Source organism: Macrobrachium nipponense, chromosome 18, assembly GCF_015104395.2.
Source record: "Macrobrachium nipponense isolate FS-2020 chromosome 18, ASM1510439v2, whole genome shotgun sequence".
In the NCBI taxonomy this organism is placed as follows: domain Eukaryota; kingdom Metazoa; phylum Arthropoda; class Malacostraca; order Decapoda; family Palaemonidae; genus Macrobrachium; species Macrobrachium nipponense.
The window spans coordinates 85,225,839-85,247,216 of NC_087211.1; the positions used below are offsets into that span (position 1 = coordinate 85,225,839).

At 35.5% G+C, this 21,378-nt stretch overlaps 3 protein-coding genes across 4 annotated transcripts in view; 1 reads left to right on the forward strand and 2 right to left on the reverse strand.

The window, feature by feature from the left end:
- LOC135196870 (uncharacterized) overlaps window positions 1–21,378 on the forward strand; it is a 74,296-nt gene that overhangs the window by 23,617 nt on the left and 29,301 nt on the right. The window lies entirely within an intron of this gene.
- On the reverse strand, window positions 1,466–13,737 carry LOC135197310 (uncharacterized Golgi apparatus membrane protein-like protein CG5021). Of its 2 annotated transcripts, none has more exons than XM_064224451.1 (7): window positions 13,529–13,737; window positions 6,366–6,430; window positions 5,289–5,443; window positions 3,407–3,486; window positions 3,088–3,201; window positions 2,158–2,298; window positions 1,466–1,695 (listed from the first exon to the last, which is right to left on the reverse strand). In XM_064224451.1, exons 1-7 carry the CDS (start codon window positions 13,538–13,540, stop codon window positions 1,639–1,641), a joined length of 624 nt encoding a protein of 207 aa, XP_064080521.1. In that variant the 5' UTR covers window positions 13,541–13,737; the 3' UTR covers window positions 1,466–1,638. The 2 variants fall into 2 exon arrangements, with proteins under 2 accessions (XP_064080521.1, XP_064080520.1); XM_064224450.1 differs by having other exon boundaries at window positions 3,088–3,213.
- LOC135197312 (mucin-7-like) overlaps window positions 18,343–21,378 on the reverse strand; it is a 12,284-nt gene continuing 9,248 nt past the window's right edge. Inside the window, exons 5-7 of the mRNA XM_064224452.1 lie at window positions 21,283–21,378; window positions 19,478–19,573; window positions 18,343–19,042 (exon numbers count right to left, since the gene is read on the reverse strand). The exon at window positions 21,283–21,378 is cut by the window's right edge and continues 27 nt beyond it. Of these exons, the coding sequence (XP_064080522.1) occupies window positions 19,020–19,042; window positions 19,478–19,573; window positions 21,283–21,378 (215 nt within the window). The 3' untranslated portion in view covers window positions 18,343–19,019. The remainder of the gene's footprint in view (window positions 19,043–19,477; window positions 19,574–21,282) is intronic.

A 21,378-nucleotide genomic window follows, 5' to 3' on the forward strand; every position in this document is an offset into this window, starting at 1 on the left:
TACAATAAATTAGTTTCTTATGTCTTTCCTTTTTTTGTCCAATAATCATTAAATTTATTGGGCACTGCACTTTAGTACATCTTCAAAGTTGATGAACTTCCATCTATGGCGTTGGAATGTGACTGAACTAGAACAATGGCCAGAAACTGGGACTGAGAGTCACTCAGTGCTATCATAAACAAAATTCATTTGAGGTTATGATAACAAATCTCATTTTTGATTATGACTGGGCTGCACTCATTCATGTGAATGTTTAAAGTAACTTGCAGCAAGTTTAAAATTTTACCTAAATAAGTTTATTTTTCAAGGTGACACGTGGAGTAGATTTATTTACTCACAACAGAAAACAAGAAAATTCAAGCTTTTTTTTTATGCCAACAGTCATAACAAAACTTTACAAAATGTCATCTATCTCTCAGTTTGAAGAAGTTTAGTGCATGTTTTCCTACATACGTAAGAAAAAGATACATAAAGGAACAGACGAGGAGCAAATGGTTAAAAGGTATGAACTTGGGGTTGAAGAGATGCTGTAAAGGCTCTTTCATGTCATCTGCTGTCAGATAGGTAATTCACACTGGAAGTGGTACCTTCCTCCAAGGTTTAGAAGATGATAATCACTGGCTTTTAATTTGTCTTCTGTCCATGACTTGGCTCTCTGGGTCAAGGACCAACAATACGTACTCTTCATGAGCATGGCACAGTTTCATTTATGCAACAAACAAATGGACTGTTCAAAGGTGAGCTTCATGAAAGCAACTGATTTCCAGCTCCCTACGGACAAACAATTATTGGAATTGCTGTTATTTCTCTTTAACATTATTTGAATGATAAGTTCTCTAGTCGATTATCTTGTATTTTATATTTAGCTTGTTAAAATGGATCAAAAAATAAATTCCCACTAGCATCCATTTGGTTTCAGTTACAAAACACCACAAGACATTACACAAACTAAAAAAATATGTCAGAGAACATATTCTTCCCATATTTCTAAATATAGTAAGACAAGTTTTAAAGAATCACTGCAAAAAATGATTCTAAAACTAAGTATATTTTGTCAATACTACTGTATTATGAATGTGTCAAAACATTTTCGTACATCTGTGCCACAGTGTTTCAGATGATTTACACACATTTTCCACTGCAATGAAAATAACAATCAATAACAATACAGTCTTTCTTATGAAAAGCAGAATTTTTTTAAAAATTCATGTTATGTACGTTACCTGTTAAGTCCTACATATAATGATATAAAAAGCCTTGAAACTAGGTGCCATAACCAAGACAGACTGGCTAGAAAATAACATCACACTTCAAAATAAACTCTTCAACCCCATACTGTGCTGCAGAGGTATAGAGGAAAAAGTAAGAAGGATTGGTAAAGGAAAAATCAAGAGCTCTTTTCATACCTTCCTAGCATTAGGTTCATATGTTTTTTGTCTGTTTTTAAAAAAGAAAAAACTGAATGCAAAGTTTAACTATTTATTAATGATGCTTAAAATTAAGTATTCATAAACATTCAATAAAGCGTACATCATAACCACACATTCCATCAATAGTGTTTTGTATCACATATTAAATAAAAGCAATATACTGATAACACATCTTTCAAGAGAGCCTCTAAGAATTCTCCCTTAAACATCACACTGTGCTGCTTGGGTTTGTTGCTGGTGGAGCACGTGTAAACATGTTGGCAACCTGAAATATCAAGAAAGTGTATTAGTGACAAAGGAATCCAATAAAATACATAAGTGTAAGTTTACAGGATTATGGCCACATGAACACATATTAACGTAATGTTCTCTGCACACCTACACACTCCTACACTATGAACAGAAGTAATATGTAGTACACTGATTTCACTGAGAGTTCGATAATATGAGATGAAAGACAAGGCTCACCTAAAGTTTATAAGAGCTACTAAACCGTGTCCTGTACTGGCAAGATACCCAAGAGAGTATCCCAGAGACAATGACTGAATTTAGTATGCACCATATTATGTATATACTGTATAGTAAACATAAAACAACAGAAGACTGAACATAACAGGGATAGTACCTTCCTTCTGTTACAGAATTGGCTTCCCAACCTGATACTTAGAACCAAAAGCTAACGTATTTACCTAGCTTATATTGCAGCAAGATAAAATACTGTACTTACATTGCTCATCATCTGCTTTTGCATAATTCCACTAGCCACATTCTTAATAGATTGTGTAATGCTATCTGATTTGCCTAATTTACAGCGGACATATCCGTACAAGTTGCTGCCACTAAGTGTCAAGGCAATTAACACCACCATCTGCAAAATGAACAAGAGTATCAGTTACTAATGAATGATGTTTACCGTATAATGATGAAAATAAAACCAGCTCCTTGTTATTACAAATGACAATGGATGACAATACTGGAAAATACCAGGATGTCACGCTACACAGTACTTTGCAAAACTATGAAACAGCAAAAATAAAAAATGAAATGCAAACATATACTGTATTTATAGCAATATGATGATCCAGGAGTCATAAACTCCAAGCTTTCACCATCAAATAAAGAGTACAAAATATGAACATAAATTCATTCACTTCCATATAAATTATGGAACAGCTAAACCATGCTTACATGAGATAATATCAAATTATTGATGGTTGCACAAGAAAAATGGTCAGCTCAGTATTCACATACCTATTCCCAACAACGAAAGTAACAAAAGATAAACCCAGAAACAGATGCATATGAAAAACAATGTTAGAAAAACTAGTACATAACATGTTAATATAATAATAATAATTATCTCCTGATACAACATACAAAGGATAATGATTTATGTTCCATACAGAGGGGAATATAGGAAGCATATAAATACTTAAGAAAAATATCTGTAGCTATATTCACTCAAGAAAGAAAAGTACTAAAAATTCAGTACATAATTTTGTACCAAGTCTTCTAACGTATTCCCTACAGAATTCCTTACTTACGAGCATCAAACTTTCCATGCACACAATGGTAAAATTTGTAGCTACCTATATTAAAGAAAAATGTGCAATCTATTAATGACAGGTTAGTATAAAAAATAAGCTTAAATACTTACAGCCCATTTCAAGTTGAAGGAAAACAATGCAATTAGGAAGAGTATCGCCCATATGATGGGGAAAGCCACCAAGGACGCCCAGAAGACACGCACCTCCGTCTGCGACACACGACCCTGAAGACCACCCTAGCATCAGGCAAAGTCATGTTATGGATATTATATCGCACCAAACAAACCTTGTGGCTTTAAAGCCAAATACTGTATGGATACACTGTGCGAACTTAAGAGAAGTGACATCACTAAAGCTAAAGAAAAATTACATCAAGACATCACATTAACATTACCGTAAGGTCTAAAAACAATTTTGAGTGGTTCTTACCTTCCGAGCTTCAAAAACCCAATGACTTTGCCCTTCGTCATCTATGTAATTCCACCATCGAAGTCCTACCATTAGGCGGCCTGAGGAAACACATGGCAAAGTAAATGGAAGAAATTCACAATACTTCTAGACATGAGAATCATTTACAGTATATAATAAGTGATTTGCCTTCTGCCAGTCAACCATAAATAATAAAATGAAATACTTATAATTTCACACTTCATCAGCTCATAAGTTTCCTGAGACACTGTGCAATCAGCTAACATATCAATATCAATAACATCTAAATGCAAACCATCTCAAAATGGTCAAACACCTAGTTTTCAAACTCATGTAGCCTTACTTCAATGCCAAATTCAACTTTAAGAAAACCCACATCCTCATTGTAAACATTTTATGTCAGCTTTTTCCTTCATGTGACTAAGAAATGAAACGAATTCTTCCATTCTCCTCAATCCTGTGTATTTTGAAAAAAAAAAGTCTGACCACAGGATGCAAAGATTCATGGTCAGAATGCTAAAGACAGATCATATGAAGATATGTTCAGCAGGTCAAAAATGCTGATCTCAAAGACAGAGATAAAAGTAAAAATTACAGATCTCAAAGACAGAGATAGTTTGGACTAATAACAAGAAGATATAAGGAAGAGCTGACCAAAAAAAAAAAGCCTATAGATATTGAAGTAAAATGACAAAGACCTGTAAGAAGTCCAAGGAAATCATCGGCAAACGACACACTTAAGGAGCAGCATGCTATCAGTTCATCTGTCTTTTGAAAGAGATACCTTAACCCATTCTTGCAGACATGTGCAAACTTCTTTAATAAACACGAGGGCTTGTTTGCCTTCTGCCGAGTTAATTTGATTTGATTTATATAGATTTTTGGCATTATGCCAAGCACTAGCACTGGGTCATCAACAGGTTTTTCATTCACCTTAAGACTTAATGGCCACAGCTCAACCATTGTATGACAGTGATCTGATGAACATTCACTGTCCCATCATTGTCTACCTCTTCTAAAGGTGACCTCAGTCTTTGTACAGTGTAAGAAGTCATGGTTTATCTTCACAGTACTTCAGCATCCTGCATTCTTTATTTTGTCTCGTCTCCCCCCATCTCAGGCCTCAAGGAAAACTATTTCCTGTTTGCTCCGTCATGTTTCTCACGATCTTACACCATATAGTTTCTTCCTCAGCGTCATGATTCTCATCCCTCATGCTCCTAGCACACCGGAGGTAAGCTTGTTCTGGGGTATCTGCATGTGGGCATTGTGTTCCAGTTGGATGTTCCAACATCTCATTTTCTCATGGAGTACAAACTGCTGCTTTACCCTCACAGTCACACTCCTCTGACTGAAGTCACTGAGGTTTATCTGTATGACCTTTTTCCTTACAGTAACTTCTGATCTACTGTCTTCTTTACGCTCCACTCATGGCATCTCTGGCATTATCCTCTCTCCTAAACTGTGATTCAGGCAGTATATGACTTGATTGTTTTTTCCTAAAAATGTACGTTATAAAAACAGTTCCAAAATAGTTCCATAATTCGTATCCTATTATCTACTGACATGTACTTTACTTTAACAAAAAACATTTTAATATTACAGCAAGGGCGATCTTTGACTTTATTTCTAAGACACTACAGTATGCAAGTACTATGTACACAAATGAAAAACATTTAGCTTACAAAACAAAACCTCTGATCTTCTGATAACTTATAAACATTCCTAAGTAAGTTGAAGAAAAACACAATACTGTAGTAGTAACATGTCTTTGCTATGCACTAAATGAATAATGGATTTCATATTTATCTCCAAATTAATCTGAGAGAATTTCTAAGGAAGATCTTTAGATAATCTTCCTCAGAGTATATCAACCACCAACCTGTTATATTCTTGATTGTCCAAAAGTCCATAGACAAGAGTATAACGATGACAATAAAAGAACCAATGAAGCCGTTGGAGAAAAACCCACATAATTCATAAGCTAAAAGTGCTGTTACTCGGAAGAGCAAATGAAATGTCGTCACAAGTGGGTGTCTGCAAAAGAAAAGACAATAAATAAAAATACAATATAATGACTGTTCAAATGTTAAAACCAAAACAATATACAGTAGTACTATACAAAATTTCTATATAAAAAGAATTTAAAACTGCCTCTGGGAAAATAACTTTCATTTGTAAAAGAATATTATCCAGCTTTTTGTGTAAATGAGCAAGATAAATTCACATGAAATGGGGATTCCACATCCTTAATGTATGCCACCTATAAACTATAATTCAACGGGGCAATAAAATATCATCATGGAAAACAGTCTATATCTAAGCAGTCTGGTAAATGTTGTCTTTGGCTGAATATCATTTTGTTCCATAATACTAATGGCAAAACATTTTCCAAGTACCTTACAAGCAATTAAAATTCAATATGCACATTTTTTAACCAACTGCCAATTTACTCAGTTTAAATCTTTGCTCATGAAATTTTATAATACATGTACACCAAACTGGAGGGGAGAGAGGAAAGAGCATTGAGGCTTTGAAAAATCCCTACATGTCAACAGTAAAAAGAATATCATCCAGCATACACAAAGGAAGGTGACTGAGATACAAAAGAAATCTCCAATGGTAATGCCTCTCCATTACTGCTAAAGAAGGAAGGCTGTCAACTTGGAGGAAAACCATAAACTTGAATGCGAAGTGGTGCAAAAAAGACATGTATGTTAGACAGAACAAGTTATGCATACACCATGAATAGTACATAATGTATGATAAAGCCAGAGTAATAGCAGAAGTAATGTAGAATACAGATGTCTTGTGTAATCAATGATTTAGTTATGAAATCACTTGTTAAATTGCAGTAACATGAAAACCTTAATTAAGTATAATTTCCAAAGAAAGGATTTTTTTCAGTTACCATGTGTATAGGCTATTGTACTCAGAATACATAAAATATAATACTTACTTGAGCTTTCCCCTTGGTTCATCTTCTTCCCCAAATCCGAGGGGTTCATTTTCTAAAAGTGGAGTCTGAAAAAAAAAAAAATGAGTATCACTGTAAGAAATGTTTTTCGTAGAGTGAAAATCCTCATAAACGTGGTTAGAAGAGTTTACTAAGAGCTAACTCTCAATTCCTTGAAAGCAATCACCTATGGAGTTATATATTGTATTAAAAAATCATTGAATATTTTTTCATATTTACTACTTTCACAAAGGGGATCATTAAAATTACTTACCTGGGGACGGGGAGGCCCCAGGTAAGTAATTTTAATGATCCCCTTTGTGAAAGTAGTAAATTTGAACATAATACAAACATGAATAAGCAAATTTTACAGCAAAAGTACATGACATTTTCATGTGGATGTGTACCAGAGAAAAGATTATTCAAATTCAAATGCTTTATTTCGGACATAAAAGGCCATAGACAAATACATACATATACACACACAAATTATATAAAAAGTCTCCACACTCCAAAAGGACAAAATTTAAAATAAGTATGAGAAATTATTATGAAAGAGAGGTGAAAAATTATGATATGAATGAGATGCGGATAATGAAACTAAATGATTCTTCCTACTAAAAGGGCACATACATATGTAGCATCAGAATAAAAGAAAGAAATACTATATTCTTGCATAAAGAGCGCACCAAATGCACTAAGCATAAATGAGGCTTTTCCAGTGTTTGAAAATAATTGAATTATGCAAGTAAACTGGGCGGGCAACCATCTTCATAATACAGTTTTCGGAATTCTTCAGCCTTTGCAAGTAGCATGTTATGGTTTTGCGTCTCAGTTCTTGAAAAGATGGCTGACCAAAAGCCACAAAAAGAGCAGATGCGCTTGCATGCCTCGGAATGCCCAAGAGTCTTCGTAGGCTATCGTTGTAACATACTCTCAGCTTATTCATAGTTCGTTGTTTCGCTCTGACAACCAAAGATATGCCATACAAACTTGTACAAAAGCTCTGAAAAAGCATTTTCTTGACATCTTCGCTACATTTAAAAAAGTTCCTTGAAATCATATTGCCCCTTGCACATAGACCTCTATTCAAATATTCTACATGGGCGTCGTCCGAATTTTGAGCAGTAAGATAATATCCTAGGTACTTTATTTCCTGTACAAAATCAATATGTGCATAGTTAACAACAATAGGTGATATATTACTTGGGCAGATCTTACTCTTAGAAAAAATTATACATTTGGTCTTCCTTACGTTTAACAATAGAAGTCTGTCAGACATAAAATCACAACAAATGTTTATAAGCTGCTGGCAATACCCACTTCCCTGAAGGAGCAAATAAAAACAATAATCTATCAGCGTACAACAAATGATTTAAAATCATGTTGTTTAAATAACATCCCACTTTAATTTGACTCAGCCTATGTGAGAGGTCATCCATATATACATTGAACAGGTAAGGTGAAAGTAAACTTCCCTGACTCACTCCACATGAAGTGGAAAATTCACTCGAAAATACATGGCCCCATTTGACAATCATTTGCTGATTTTTATACCACTCACCGAGCAGTCTAATAATATAGCAAGGAACATTTCTCTCTAACAGTACTTCAAACAACATCTTATTAGACACTTTATCAAAGGCTTTAGACATATCCATGAAACAAGCAAATACAGGTGTTTTACGAGCATTATACTCCTCGGTTACGTGTTTAAGAATATGAACTGGCATTTCCGTTCCATGATTGGATTTGTAAGCGAACTGGTTGTCACTTGTCAATAAGTGCTTTTTGCATCTCTCCAATATGATCGCTTCCAAAACTTTTGAGATAACAGTGGCTAGAGCAATCGTCCTATAATTGGAAATGTCACTGTGGTCCGCATTTTTATCTTTAATCAAAGGAGAGGGTATAACCAGAATAAGAGCTCTCGGTCAAGTAGGAAATGGACAGAAAACAGGGAAGTGACGAAATAAACTTAGTAAAACTCTAAGTACCAGATGAGCCTCAGGTAAGTGCTGAAGGGTCAGCCCGTCATGTCCAGGGCTACTTGAAGTGTTCAAAGAATTTAAAGCATTCGCTATTTCATTGAAATTTGTCCCTGTAACATCTCGCTGACCTTGATTTTTCATTGGGGCTGGAACAGGATGAGTAGGGTCCTTAAACAGCTCAGAAAAATGTTCTTTCCATAACTCGGCAATGTTTTCATAACCACTCACATTATTTATTATGTCAGGTAAGAAGGTTCAGGATTTTCTTTTCTTATTTATTTCTCTCCAAAATTTCTTCATACTCCCATTCAGACTTGTAGCAATTTTATTTGATCTAATTTTTTCCTCATTTTCCCTACAAAATCTGAACATTCCTTTGAACTGAGCTTTAGAAAATTTCCTTTTTCTCATAGAAATATCCCTCCCTTGGATTACCAGATTCCTTCCATGCTAAATAGTCATCCTGTGCTTCATGATGGAATTCCTTTACAAAGTCATTCCAACCAGGAATATGGTTGAAACCTCTGTGATTCGTCTCCTTAGACTCAGACGACCGCTGAAGTGCACTAATTATGTCCAAAAGAAATTTCTCAATAGCTCTAAAATGATCTTCGTTTTGACATGATCTTGTGTTGCATTGTAGAGTTTCCAAAGGCAACTCAATGTTTTTCAAAGCTTCTTCAGATTTACCTCTGTATGCCAGTAGATCCCCGAGATAAAACTTCGTCTGACTACCGTCATTCATTTCTACCAGCGTAGGTAGTTGCGAGACCTTCAAAGAAAATGAAAGAGGACGATGGTCTGACCCAATAATGGAATGCAACACACACATATTGTTAATGTGCGTTAGAAGACTAGTAGGGCAGACAAGGTGGTCTAACCAACGGGTGTGGCCCGTTGCGTCACTCACCCAAGTGTAAGTGTCGGAGGGCATCACACACACAATCACAATACAAATAATCGTAATGGGTGCAAAAGTCTTTCAGCTCGTTACCAAACCGTGATTCAGGGTGAGTGTTAAAATCACCAACTACAAAAACCTTTCCATTTGGGTGATCTGACATAAGACAGTGTATTTTTGCTAAACAATCAGTATACTCTGCATCATTTTGTCCGTCTGAGTATGGAAGATAACAGTTGATAATCCTCATACAACTTTCCTCTATAGACACGTCAATACAAATTAGTCTGTCATCTGAGGTGTCCACTCGCTGCATACAAGAGGCAAGGCCCTTTCGGTACAGAAAAGCAACACCCCCATAAGGACGACCAGCCAACAACTCCCTCAATAAATCAACTGGGGAAACTGCATAATATGCAAATTCAGAATTTATTCTATTCAGGCAGTCTGATTCCTGCACCGGTAGCCAAGTCTCCTGCAGACAGACTATATCAGAAATATGAGTTAATTCGGCTACATCAAAATGGCAATTTCTAACTGATCTACAGTTATAAGACGTAAATCTTAAATCCATTTATAAAGAGAAGGAAATTGAGATTAATCATACCAACGACGGACCAGAATATCCTTACCCCAACTTTCTGGTTTGTACAAATCCTTGACCCTACTTTGTGGCATTTCTTTAATAATGACTTTGAAAGATCGATAGTGAGTGAATCGTTGTTCAACATGCTCGCACTCTACCGTCGTGACACCCGCTATGCGAGAAACATGGCCAAGAAGCATCTCTGAAGTAGTGTCAGGTTGCAGCCTAGACACAAATAAATGTACATGCCTTAAAGGCTGAGCTGCCTTAAGTGAGCTTCCATCACTCTCCCCAATGATAGGAGGCTTACGCCTTCTTTGTTCAAAAACAACCCCCTTATCTTTATAGCCCTGATTTTCTCTTTCTTAAGCTTGTTTTCTTTGCAGTAAGCGCTTACGTTTTTTATACTCGTGCCCAGGTATATTCCACCTCTCTTCTTCCTTCTCCTCGTCGGCTGTGGACTCGGCGAAATCCATAAGAACGTCGCACTTCCCCTTCGAGGGTTTGCTTCTCCCATTCAATGCTTTTTGTTGCTTATCCTCACTCCTTCTGTCTTTGGTCGGTCCAAGGTTTTTCTGCACGACTTTTGCCATCGATGAACTCGGTTCAGTGTTCCTCGCAAAATGAGTATAATCATCAGTGCGAGGACTCACTCTAGCATCCACAGGGCATGGTACCACCTGCTTCTGCTCCAGAATTTTTTCCATATCCTCTATCCTGGTTGAAAGCCTATGATACTTAGCAGACACTAGTTCCATCTCCATCCGCAACGAACTCATATGTCGACTCATTGAAGGTGCGTCTATAAACTCCATCGAAACAGACGGCACCTGCGTACATTTTGTGATGCAAAATATGACATCCGAAGCAACATTTTGCGACAAAAATGAAATCATTTCTTTAATGTCGTTTACCTTTTTAGTTGTTCCCCTGTGTCTTCGATTTTTCAGGGCATTTGAATTTTGTATACATCAATAATTTGGCCTTTGCTACATCATCTTCACCATAAAAATCATTGCAGATAGCAAAAATATCGTCATGAGACATAAAATTCACTTTGCTGATGAAAATGCATATCATATTGGTACATCTAAACCTAATAAGCAACCTCATTTTCAAATAGTCATCACTTTACAAATGTATAATTGTAACATCAACTTGCACTCAAATTGTTCTAAGTAGCCTTGACCAGCCAACTCTTATTCCATAAGTGCAACATATTTTTTATCGCCTACTATCTGACAGTAATTCACTTGCTAACTTTAAATTATGCTTACAAAATGACTTATATAATCTTAAAAGGATTAATAAATTTCATCATTTCACATTAAGACTAAACAGTTACCGTTTCACTTTGACTGATAAACCATTTCCCAAAGGCTCCACTTCATGATAATGCAGCCTACCATATTCAGTGTAACTTCTTACTAGTACGTAGTCTTAACAGGAGCTGAGGTATGAGTAAACTAAAGAAGGGTGGTTAACGAAATCATCCTTGGCAAAAGGAAGTGAAAACGGAACAACACAAGCTATGCACCGCTTAAATACTAAAGGAGAATCAACCAATTCATGGTGAAACAATTATAATATAAACCAGGGGTTCTTAACAGGGGTTATTGACACCCCTTGGGGGTATGAAAACCACAACTAATAAAAGAATATGCTGTTACTATTCTCCTGAACCACCTAGGAGCAAAAGAAGGTGGAGCAGAATGAGAGAGGAATTAACCTAGACTATTGGGTAGGCTAATGAAGGAGAAGCAAAACTGTAAGACAAAAGGAAGAAACTGAGCAGGCTGCTGATGTACCCTATCATCTATGTAACTTACCGGCCTCTAACATCTTCCAATACTTCACAAAATTTACATCCCCTCATCAAAGCACTCATAATCTACCAATCAAGAAAACCACAATAAATCCTGTGCAGCTGGCCTAACATAGGATAGCTGGTAACATCAGCAAAACCTAAACAACTGGTTTTCACAAACTCATTGCTATACAGCCTAATGCTTTCATCTCAGCTTGCTGTAGATGAAATAAGTAAAAACAGAAAACAATCACAATACCATACAGGAGACTTAGCCAGAAATCACCAAAATATTACTAACGCCGACCGGGACCGTGTGTTTAACACAACTGCACGAAGTAATAAGACAGAAAGTAAACATGTGAATACAAAACCAGTTATCCAAGTGTATTTTGACTTTTATATGGTGATTGCACAAACAGTGCAAAGATAAAGCTAACTTTAACAGCAGGTAAGATTCGTTCCCAATAATATATATTGCTCATTCAGATGAAAAAAGGGTAAGAGCTTATTGGAAACCTCCCATTCATTCTAGGCTATTTTAATAACTTCTCTGGTGAAACTGAAGACTACTAACGCACTCATCTGGTTCAGTAATTACCATTTTAGGTGTTAAAATAAGCGCCATGTTTAGTACCAACTCCTGAGGAGGATCAGGAAAACATACACAAAGATGGTGAAGCGAGTGAATATCCACGGACCGCAGATTTTCAAAGGAAAAACGTATCAGTGGACTGTGGATTTTCAAGGGGGGAAAAGTTTGTCAATTTGTGCTGTCAGTAAGAACGTGGCAGAACAGCGCTTCGCGTCTTATCCGCAAATTTAAATATTCTTGGCAAGCTTGTTTGTTCTGGCAAGGGGTATTGTGTCACTGTGCGCACTAGCCTCAGGGTTGAGATCAACTGGGTACTTAGATAGGTATCACAGATATACAAACTACCCAAGATGGTAAATATTGCCAATAAAACCATTAAAAGGCAGTAATAATTCAATTCAGTAAATGGCTGGAACCAGCCAAGATACGTAGTCATCTGCTTTACCCATTACTTCTCCTTTTTCTAAAACAACATGAACTTTACCTTGCACAGCCAGACACTGCTATAAAGTAACCAAGCCTATGACCTCCTACTACACCATTCCTGAGAATTGGGAAGGCTAATGTCTGCCAAACCACCACTGCCTGGTTCCTGCCATTCGCTGACTGTAATATCTACCGCATTTTGTTCAGCTTAGCCTATATTACCTATTTTTATTTATGGTTAAAAAGTTTACTGCTTTTGTTTACTATGTTTACGAGTTGAGGAGCAAGTACATATCCACGGACCGCCGATTTTCTTGTTAATGTGTGCTGTCAGTGAGAACATGGCGGGACAGCACTTAGCGCCTTATCCACATATTTAAATATTCTTGGCAAGCTTGTTTGTTCTGGCATGAGGTATTGCTTAGCTGCGCGCACTAGCCTCAAGGTTAAGATCACCTGGGTACTTATGATAGGAACTGTAATTAACCCTGGGGGTTAATTACAGTCGTCCAAATAAATATTACTTTAAATTCTTGTTCAATAAGTAAAATAACATAGGAAAATGTCAATTGCCATAGTCTTGGCCACAGCGGATTGCTTCTGTAGAAATACCTTTGGTTGCTTATCAAAAAATATTTTTGGGAGGTCGACTGTAATTAACCCCCAGGGGCCAGTACTAAACAGTAAGTGCCGAGTTATTGCCTAGATTTACCCTGAAATATTCATAACACTAACGTTGTCATCAGTTTAACATGGCCCACATATGCATACGGTAGACTAATCTGGCCTCACCTACAGTAGGCCAGACAAAATGTTTACGTAGTACCTAGGCTAGTATCTAGGGAGCCTAGCATACTTACACCAGTTTCCATGATCAATGTCTCTTCGTAGAATCCATAAACAGGCTGGAAGATATATTACTTCACTGGCTCTTGATCCTCCTATAAACAGCTCCTTTTACCACGTACGCATATAACAGTTGTTCTCGAAGAGGAACGTCAACAACAGAGGCAGACGAAGTGTTGTTGTTGTTGTTATCGGAGTCAGTCAGTCTGTGATGTGGCAAACACGGTTGCGTTCCATTGGCGACGTAAACATATTCAAACCAGCTAAACAGTATAGTTTCTTACAACAACTGTCCAATTACAACGAAGATATTAGCTTGTATTCAAATATTTGTGCATTTGAAATGTTTTTTGTATGTAAATAATCCTATATTATTTTATTTCATTGTATTAGTTTCAATAAAAATAGCTTGGTACTCATATTCATCGTACAAAACGTATCCTATTTAAGCGCGAGAAACACTAACAACCTGAAACGTCAAGACGTAAAATGGTAGAAAACGTAATCATATTTTTCATGGATAACTATGTCTTTTCTATATTTCTACCTTCATAATAGCATAAATCACCTTTGGAAATATAGAGTGCAGTATACAATAATAAAGCCGAATTTAACTATTTTCAGATACTGGTGCGTTGCTGTCATTATTAAAGTAAAATCTAGATCGGCATTATTGTGGCGAAAAAGATGGACTTATAGTGGACTGTATTATATGCTTAACGTTGTTACTTGGTCAAAAAACCGCTAAAAGCCTTACGTAACAACTCCACAAAATCTCTTTGCGGTTTTCTAAATTACGGGGAGATATCTCTCAACCCAATTCATTACTAACGAGGATAACACACCAATATCATTAATGAATAGTAGCACAATTAAGTACTTTTACTTACTGAGCAGTCCTTGTAGACATGAACTCAGATCATAAATCGCTACACGAGATACGACGAGAGGTACGCGTCTCTCTCTCTCTCTCTCTCTCTCTCTCTCTCTCTCTCTCTCTCTCTCCTCTCCTCTCTCTCTCTCTCTCTAAATGTTGCGAGTGCTCACGGGTTGATTTTCAGAACCTTAGAGAACCGCTGTGTTATCTCGTTTTCTAAAAGTTATTTGCATTAACAATTAAGATATGAACACAATAAAGGTTTATCAGATCAATTCATATTCACCATCCACAAAACTGAAACATAGGAAAAATGAAATAAAATCGAAGGATATTGAAACGCATTTGATAAACGTAAAGTTAAAATTAATTTAATAACTAAAAGTTAAACATATCAAAGAGTAATAACATATAAGTGACAAATGAAATTAATCACTCAAGGGGAATTGTAAATCAATGGCACTCAAATGAAACAAATTACGACAAAATTCAAAGAATTAGGGGCAAAACAATGGGCAATCGCCTTTCTAAATCCACACACACATCACTACACAACACTAGATCAACAGGTCAACTCAAAAGTTGAGCCAGAAGAAGCTTTTTTGGTCCGTTCCGTCCTGCAAAAAAATTTCGGGTTTTGTTGGGAAAAGAGACAAGTTATACAATTAATCACGAATGTAGAACTGACGTACAAGGTTTTCATGAACATAAAAAACTTTACAATAATTATCAACTTCGTTGTCACAAATAAATTCCAAATATAATAGTTTGCAACTTCAACATATTTATTAAATGTAGTGAATTAATTGGTGGTGTGTGTCAATACAATTTTGGGCGATATCAAGCCCATACAGTGTACTACGCACATACGCATACACACCCCTAGAGGGGCACGCAAAGGAGCGTTCAGAGGGGCGATCTACTACTCTTCTTTTCCCCTCCCGATCTTTTGACCTCTCCTAATGGCTTCTCTGGCGAGAGGCACAAACAAGACCCAATGACACCAATTCTTACCATACGTAATATGCGCAATACATTCACCAAGAACAATTTCATATATATAAAGACAAATGAATTATCATAACTAAAACAGTAACTATACTTCGTTACTAAAACGTCTACTGACGTTTATGTCAAAAGACTTCGTCTTTGTGTAAAACCATCCTTTCGGTGCTAACCGCACCACAGATACTACGTACTAGAACATAGCAAAATCAGATAAAATAATGTTAAGAGTGTCATTCTCGAGTAGATGTGGTTCTTTCACCCTTATTATGTCATGTAATGTAGACGTACATATCTTTGCAAAATATATGGGCATGCGAATGCATTAGGTTTTCACATGAATACAAATACAGTAACATAGTTCCTGTCTGTCGATTACCTGACAGACGGCAATACGCAGTGAAAATCAATCAATAATTTCTTATGAGACAGATACTAATAACTATAATAAAAGACAAATAGCATGGAAACAAGTGAATACACAAAAACATTAGAAAATAAAATCGTTGTGAGAGGAATTTCTCACAATTATTATCTAATCAAGCGGTTAGTGTTGCAAGACAACCAGCTAAACAGTACAGTTTCTTACAACAACTGTCCAATTACAACGAAGATATTGCCTTTTATTCAAATATTTGTGCATTTAAAATGTTTTTTGTATATATATATATAATACTATATTATTTTATTTCATTGTATTAGTTTCAATAAAAATAGCTTGGTACTCATATTTATCGTACAAAACGTATCCTATTTAAGAGCGAGAAACACTAACAACCTGAAACGTCAAGACGTAAATTGGTAGAAAACGTAATCATATTTTTCATGGATAACTATGTCTTTTATATATTTCTTCCTTCATAATAACATAAATCACCTTTGGAAATATAGAGTGCAGTATACAATAATAAAGCTGAATTTAACTATTTTCAGACACTGGTGTGTTGCTGTCATTATTAAAGTAAAATCTAGATCGGCATTATTATCTAATCAAGCGGTTAGTGTTGCAAGACAACCAGCTAAACAGTACAGTTTCTTACAACAACTGTCCAATTACAACGAAGATATTGCCTTGTATTCAAATATTTGTGCATTTACAATGTTTTTTGTATATACATAATCCTATATTATTTTATCTAATTGTATTATTTCAATAAAGATAGCTTGGTACTCATATTCATCGTACAAAACGTATCCTATTTAAGAGCGAGAAACACTTAACAACCTGAAACGTCAACACGTAAAATGGTAGAAAACATAATCATATTTTTCATGGATAACTATGTCTTTTCTATATTTCTTCCTTCATAAAAGCATAAATCACCTTTGGAAATATAGAGTGCAGTATACAATAATAAAGCTGAATTTAACTATTTTCAGATACTGGTGCGTTGCTGTCATTATATTAAAGTAAAATCTAGATCGACATTATTATCTAATCAAGCGGTTAGTTGTTGCAAGACTTGGTAATGCTAGATTTCAATAAGATCATGTATAATAGTGCTTATGCATGGCTTTTACTGTGATGATATTAAAAATTATTTATTGATATCCTATACTCCTATTTCTAATAGCATTGGATGTGAAATAACTTCAGTATATGTTACAGGAATAGTTGAATCGCGGTTGAAAATTATTATCAGGGTGATTTTTAAGGAAAATATTTGCTACATTTTGCTACACAAAACACGCTAGTTGCTTCCTAACTCCGTTATCCTTTTGACATGTCGAATACCACTCAAGGCCATATATGGGCTTATTCCTTCTAGTTCATATTGCACCGAAGAATCCTTTAACAAAATCTACGTCCTGTGGTTTCAAGACGTGGGCATGGATTCTTGAAATCCTGATGGGAATTGACGAGAGATGGGTTGTATAAGCAGATAGGGAAATTACATCTATCCATTTCTAATAAATCAACGTAATCTGGTCACATGACTCAAAGTGCTTTTCCTTCAGCTTTACCTTGCCTTACATCCATTTGTTTTCTGTCCTTTGTTTGTAATGTTTTGTACAAAAAGCAGTGAATATGGTACATTGAATTTTTTCTATTCGAGTTATTGATATTACTGCTGCTAAACCTGGAAGCCACCTACTCAGTACTGCCAGACTGGTGTTCCAAGTCACCGTGGAGCAAATCAAACAGTCCTGCCTGGCATTGTCTGGCGAAGGAGCAAATCCTGATGTGGCCACTACTCGGTCGTGTGAATGCGTCTTTACTATCAGCATGGGTCTTGACCTATGCCTCATTTCCAGATATTATAGAAACATATGCCACCATTACTTACCAATATGTTATCTCCTTTGTTCCTAAACTTTGCCCTTAAATCTTTAGGATTACATTTTAAAGTATAAACGAACAATTTATTGGTGCAAAGCCTCAATATTCTTACCACAGTTTCCCACGTAAAAGGAAAGGTACATTTCCTTTATTCAGATATGTCTACATAAATGTTCAACTACTTTCAACCAGCTATGTTTTCTATTTCTTTTCATTTTACTGCAAATCAAATGCTTTGCTGTAGCTGAACTGGGACTTGTATTCATTGAGTCATTTATAACTTATTGGCTTTTCCGGTTGAAAAGCGTGATAGGATTTTCAAGGATATGAGTGCCCAGGCTGGTAGTAGAACTGAATTGGGGGACTTTTAACCTCTGTTTTTCCAGTACGTCTCGAGAGTCTGTTATACTTTATCATCCATGAGTAGACACATCATGAGGTTTAATATCGTCATCCATATTTGCATAAGCACCAATATTCTTACTTACTTTCTGTTATGTAAAATGTTGTTCACAATCGGCCTCACTATATACTTGATAAGCTTTATTATCGTAATTAAAATTTGGAAAAATAACAACTACAATAGTTTTTGTTTCAGTTCAGATGCCACAGAAGACCATGTACATATATACAATTTTCAGCAGGAAACTCAAAATAAAACATGCTTTGCCAACTGTTATTTTTATTCAACCTAATACCAGCCAAATCGAATTTACAGTAAAAATTTATCACAGTAAAATCAGTGTGGTTTGCCCTTGTCCAAAGGAAAACAACGAAAGCATTCCTGTTTTAACAGAAAATATGTCGAATTTGAGGCTACTACATTTTTAAAAAATACACGAATTCTCCATTCATGAAAGTAGTGTATCACTGTACATATACGTACTTTCATTAATTTAGTAAAGAATGTGCTGATATCAATTATTAAGCCCTTATCAATTTTTGTTTCTTTGTTACCATTTTCAGGTTATAAATTGTCAAGCTTTCATTTGAATTAGACTGATTTTCACTTCATTCACTTTCCAAAACGGTAAAAAAACTCACTAATTTTATTTATAAGCACTTTATTAAATCCTGATTGAAAAACTTTTCAATAACATCACTAAAATACTGACAAGAACAATTTAATTTTAGCAAATTCCACAGTTCTCTAGGCAGTGAAGTAAGCGCTTGTTTTACCTGGATATATTTCAAAGTTAATTTTGACACCTCATATCTGCAATAACAGAGGGTATATTGTATATCCATGTTGACACCTGACTTTTTCAAATTATGCACTACTAATTGAGTTTTGGCAGAGGCCCTTTACCTCATTCAAAATGTTCACTGATTTGGTGAGGATTTATCCTCCAACAGTAGTTGTGCCTGAAAAGAAGAATAAGATATAAGTTATTTATTGAATAAATTACCTAAATACAGATTACTGTTATTGATAATTTTAAAAATGACTAATATATTTTAAAAATTTTAGTATGGCACTTGAAAGTGGATGACCTTGATGTAATATTCATTCATGAAAACAATTTTAGTATTTTCAAAAGGATAGTGAAGCACAGCTTAACTATTTTAATTAAAAACTGACATGAATCAAACTGATTTAATCTTAAATGTTAATCAGGATTTTTTTTCTGAACTTTTCAATTCATCTCATTGTTACAGCACTCCTCAAACATCTTCATAAACTTAAGTCAACTTATCTATCAATAATGTATCACTGGTTGTCTTCTTGATTTGACTTTACAATGGATCTTTCCCCAAGAAGTAATTCAATAAAGCAAACTAACAACATGCTTGACTGACCTTGCGAAATCCATTCGCCATTTGTGCAGATGTTAGGATCACCACTGATGACAGCTGGGCAACCATGGTCGTACCTGAAGCCATCCAAGCAACAGCCTTTTGTAAATAAATGACAAAGAGCAAATAAGTCCTCTTCACATGGGGAGAAAGCAGTCATGTATTATTCTATTTCTTATTTTAAGACCAATCAGCTTCATAACACCTTAGCATTTTTTCCTACTGTATTATTAGCAAGAGACTGTGGAATTAAAATTCCACCTTAATCTACAAACAGTAAATTCATATAAACTTCTTCTCGTTTGTTATTAAGATATTGTAAGATATCAAGTAAGCTTGACATTGGAACTGATGTTTTAAATTGCAGGAATCACTGAAAACAGGAAAGATTTGCAAATAGTGACGAATGCAACATCTCTTGTGAACTGTGATTTAAAGGGAACTGAAAATTCCATAATTAGGAAGCAATACAGTCCCCACAGCTAATAACTGAATAAAATTTTAAAAGAAAATTAGCATAGCTATATATAATTTGTATTCAATACTGATGACTTGTAATGAAGGTAAAGTCAATCATTACTTCTACCTCATTATGCATGCTAGTGATGATACTTTATGTTAACACTCTTTCAGTTACTTCAAGAATGAAAAACACACTTTTTAGTGTTAAGTTTATATGATTTCCTTCAATATATTAATTCCAAAAAGGGGCCACAGTCGAGATTTATAATGTCGGATTTAAGATTACCAGTTACTAAAGCACACCACAAGAAAGATTATGCTGATCGTGTTTAAGTCTCAAGCTGCAAATTAATGGTTGACAAGACTGGGTTTCCATACACCTAGATGTCAATGAAGCCCCTTTTCACCTTGTCCAAATCCAGCTATCAAGTCAGTCACCATAAAACCTTTTTGTAAATAAAGAGCGTAGTAACCTAGTATCGTATCAGCTTTCTGAAAGGCACCAATCCAGTATGAAAGTAGAAAGGTTGCAAACTGTATCATAATCCATAATACCTCTAAACTGTATTTATTGTTTTTTTTAATTTGTATAGTGTTAGGGTTTTTAGTCTCTGCTGATGGGGAAAGCTCAGTACAACATGAAAACTTTGCTGCAAAATCCAGATTTAGCCTCCAGATTCAGCAGCCAATCATGATGCAACCTCATGGTCACATGACTTATATGTGACACACTAAATTTTGGTACACATGCCCTGTCAACTACGTGTCATTAAGTTTCTCCACATGCAGACAAAACAGATCAGCTACAGTGAATAAAGTTGGTCTTAACCCAGAATTCTCTGTGTCCCTTATCTTAAAGCGTCAGAAGGAATTGCAAAATGGAGAGGAAATAAAGGTTAAGGTCATAAGCAAGGCATGTCATTTACAGGATACCCATTATGAATATCTAAGCCTTTATCAAAAAAACAAATTCCCAATGATACTGTGCACTAATGTGCTACCACTGCAAAAATATCCCAAATTGGTTGCTTTGCTAAGGGGTAAATTGAAACTTTCCTTCAACTTAAAAATTGACGGGAATTAAATTAATTTAGAATAATAAACTGAAACAGACAATTAGAGTTACATATTTGTTAAGAAGCCTACAGGTATTTAAAGTCTTCATTCTTCCATACTTAATCATTCACTAGTTGATGGGTCTTCATAATTCCTCAAAAATAAGGTGTTCAAAATAAGGGTTTAGCAAAACAGAGACCTAGATCAGGATAAGATGTGCTAGCAATAAAAATTCCTTTAGAGTGTTAATCCTGTGTCATTGCAATGAAGCTGTGTTTGTAGCATCCCACCTGAAAGGTTACGGGCCTCAGGGCCGAGGGCAGTTAGGACTGGTACACCGTCGAGTGCCCCAGATGGGACTGGGCCACCAGGTGCTGGTGATTCCA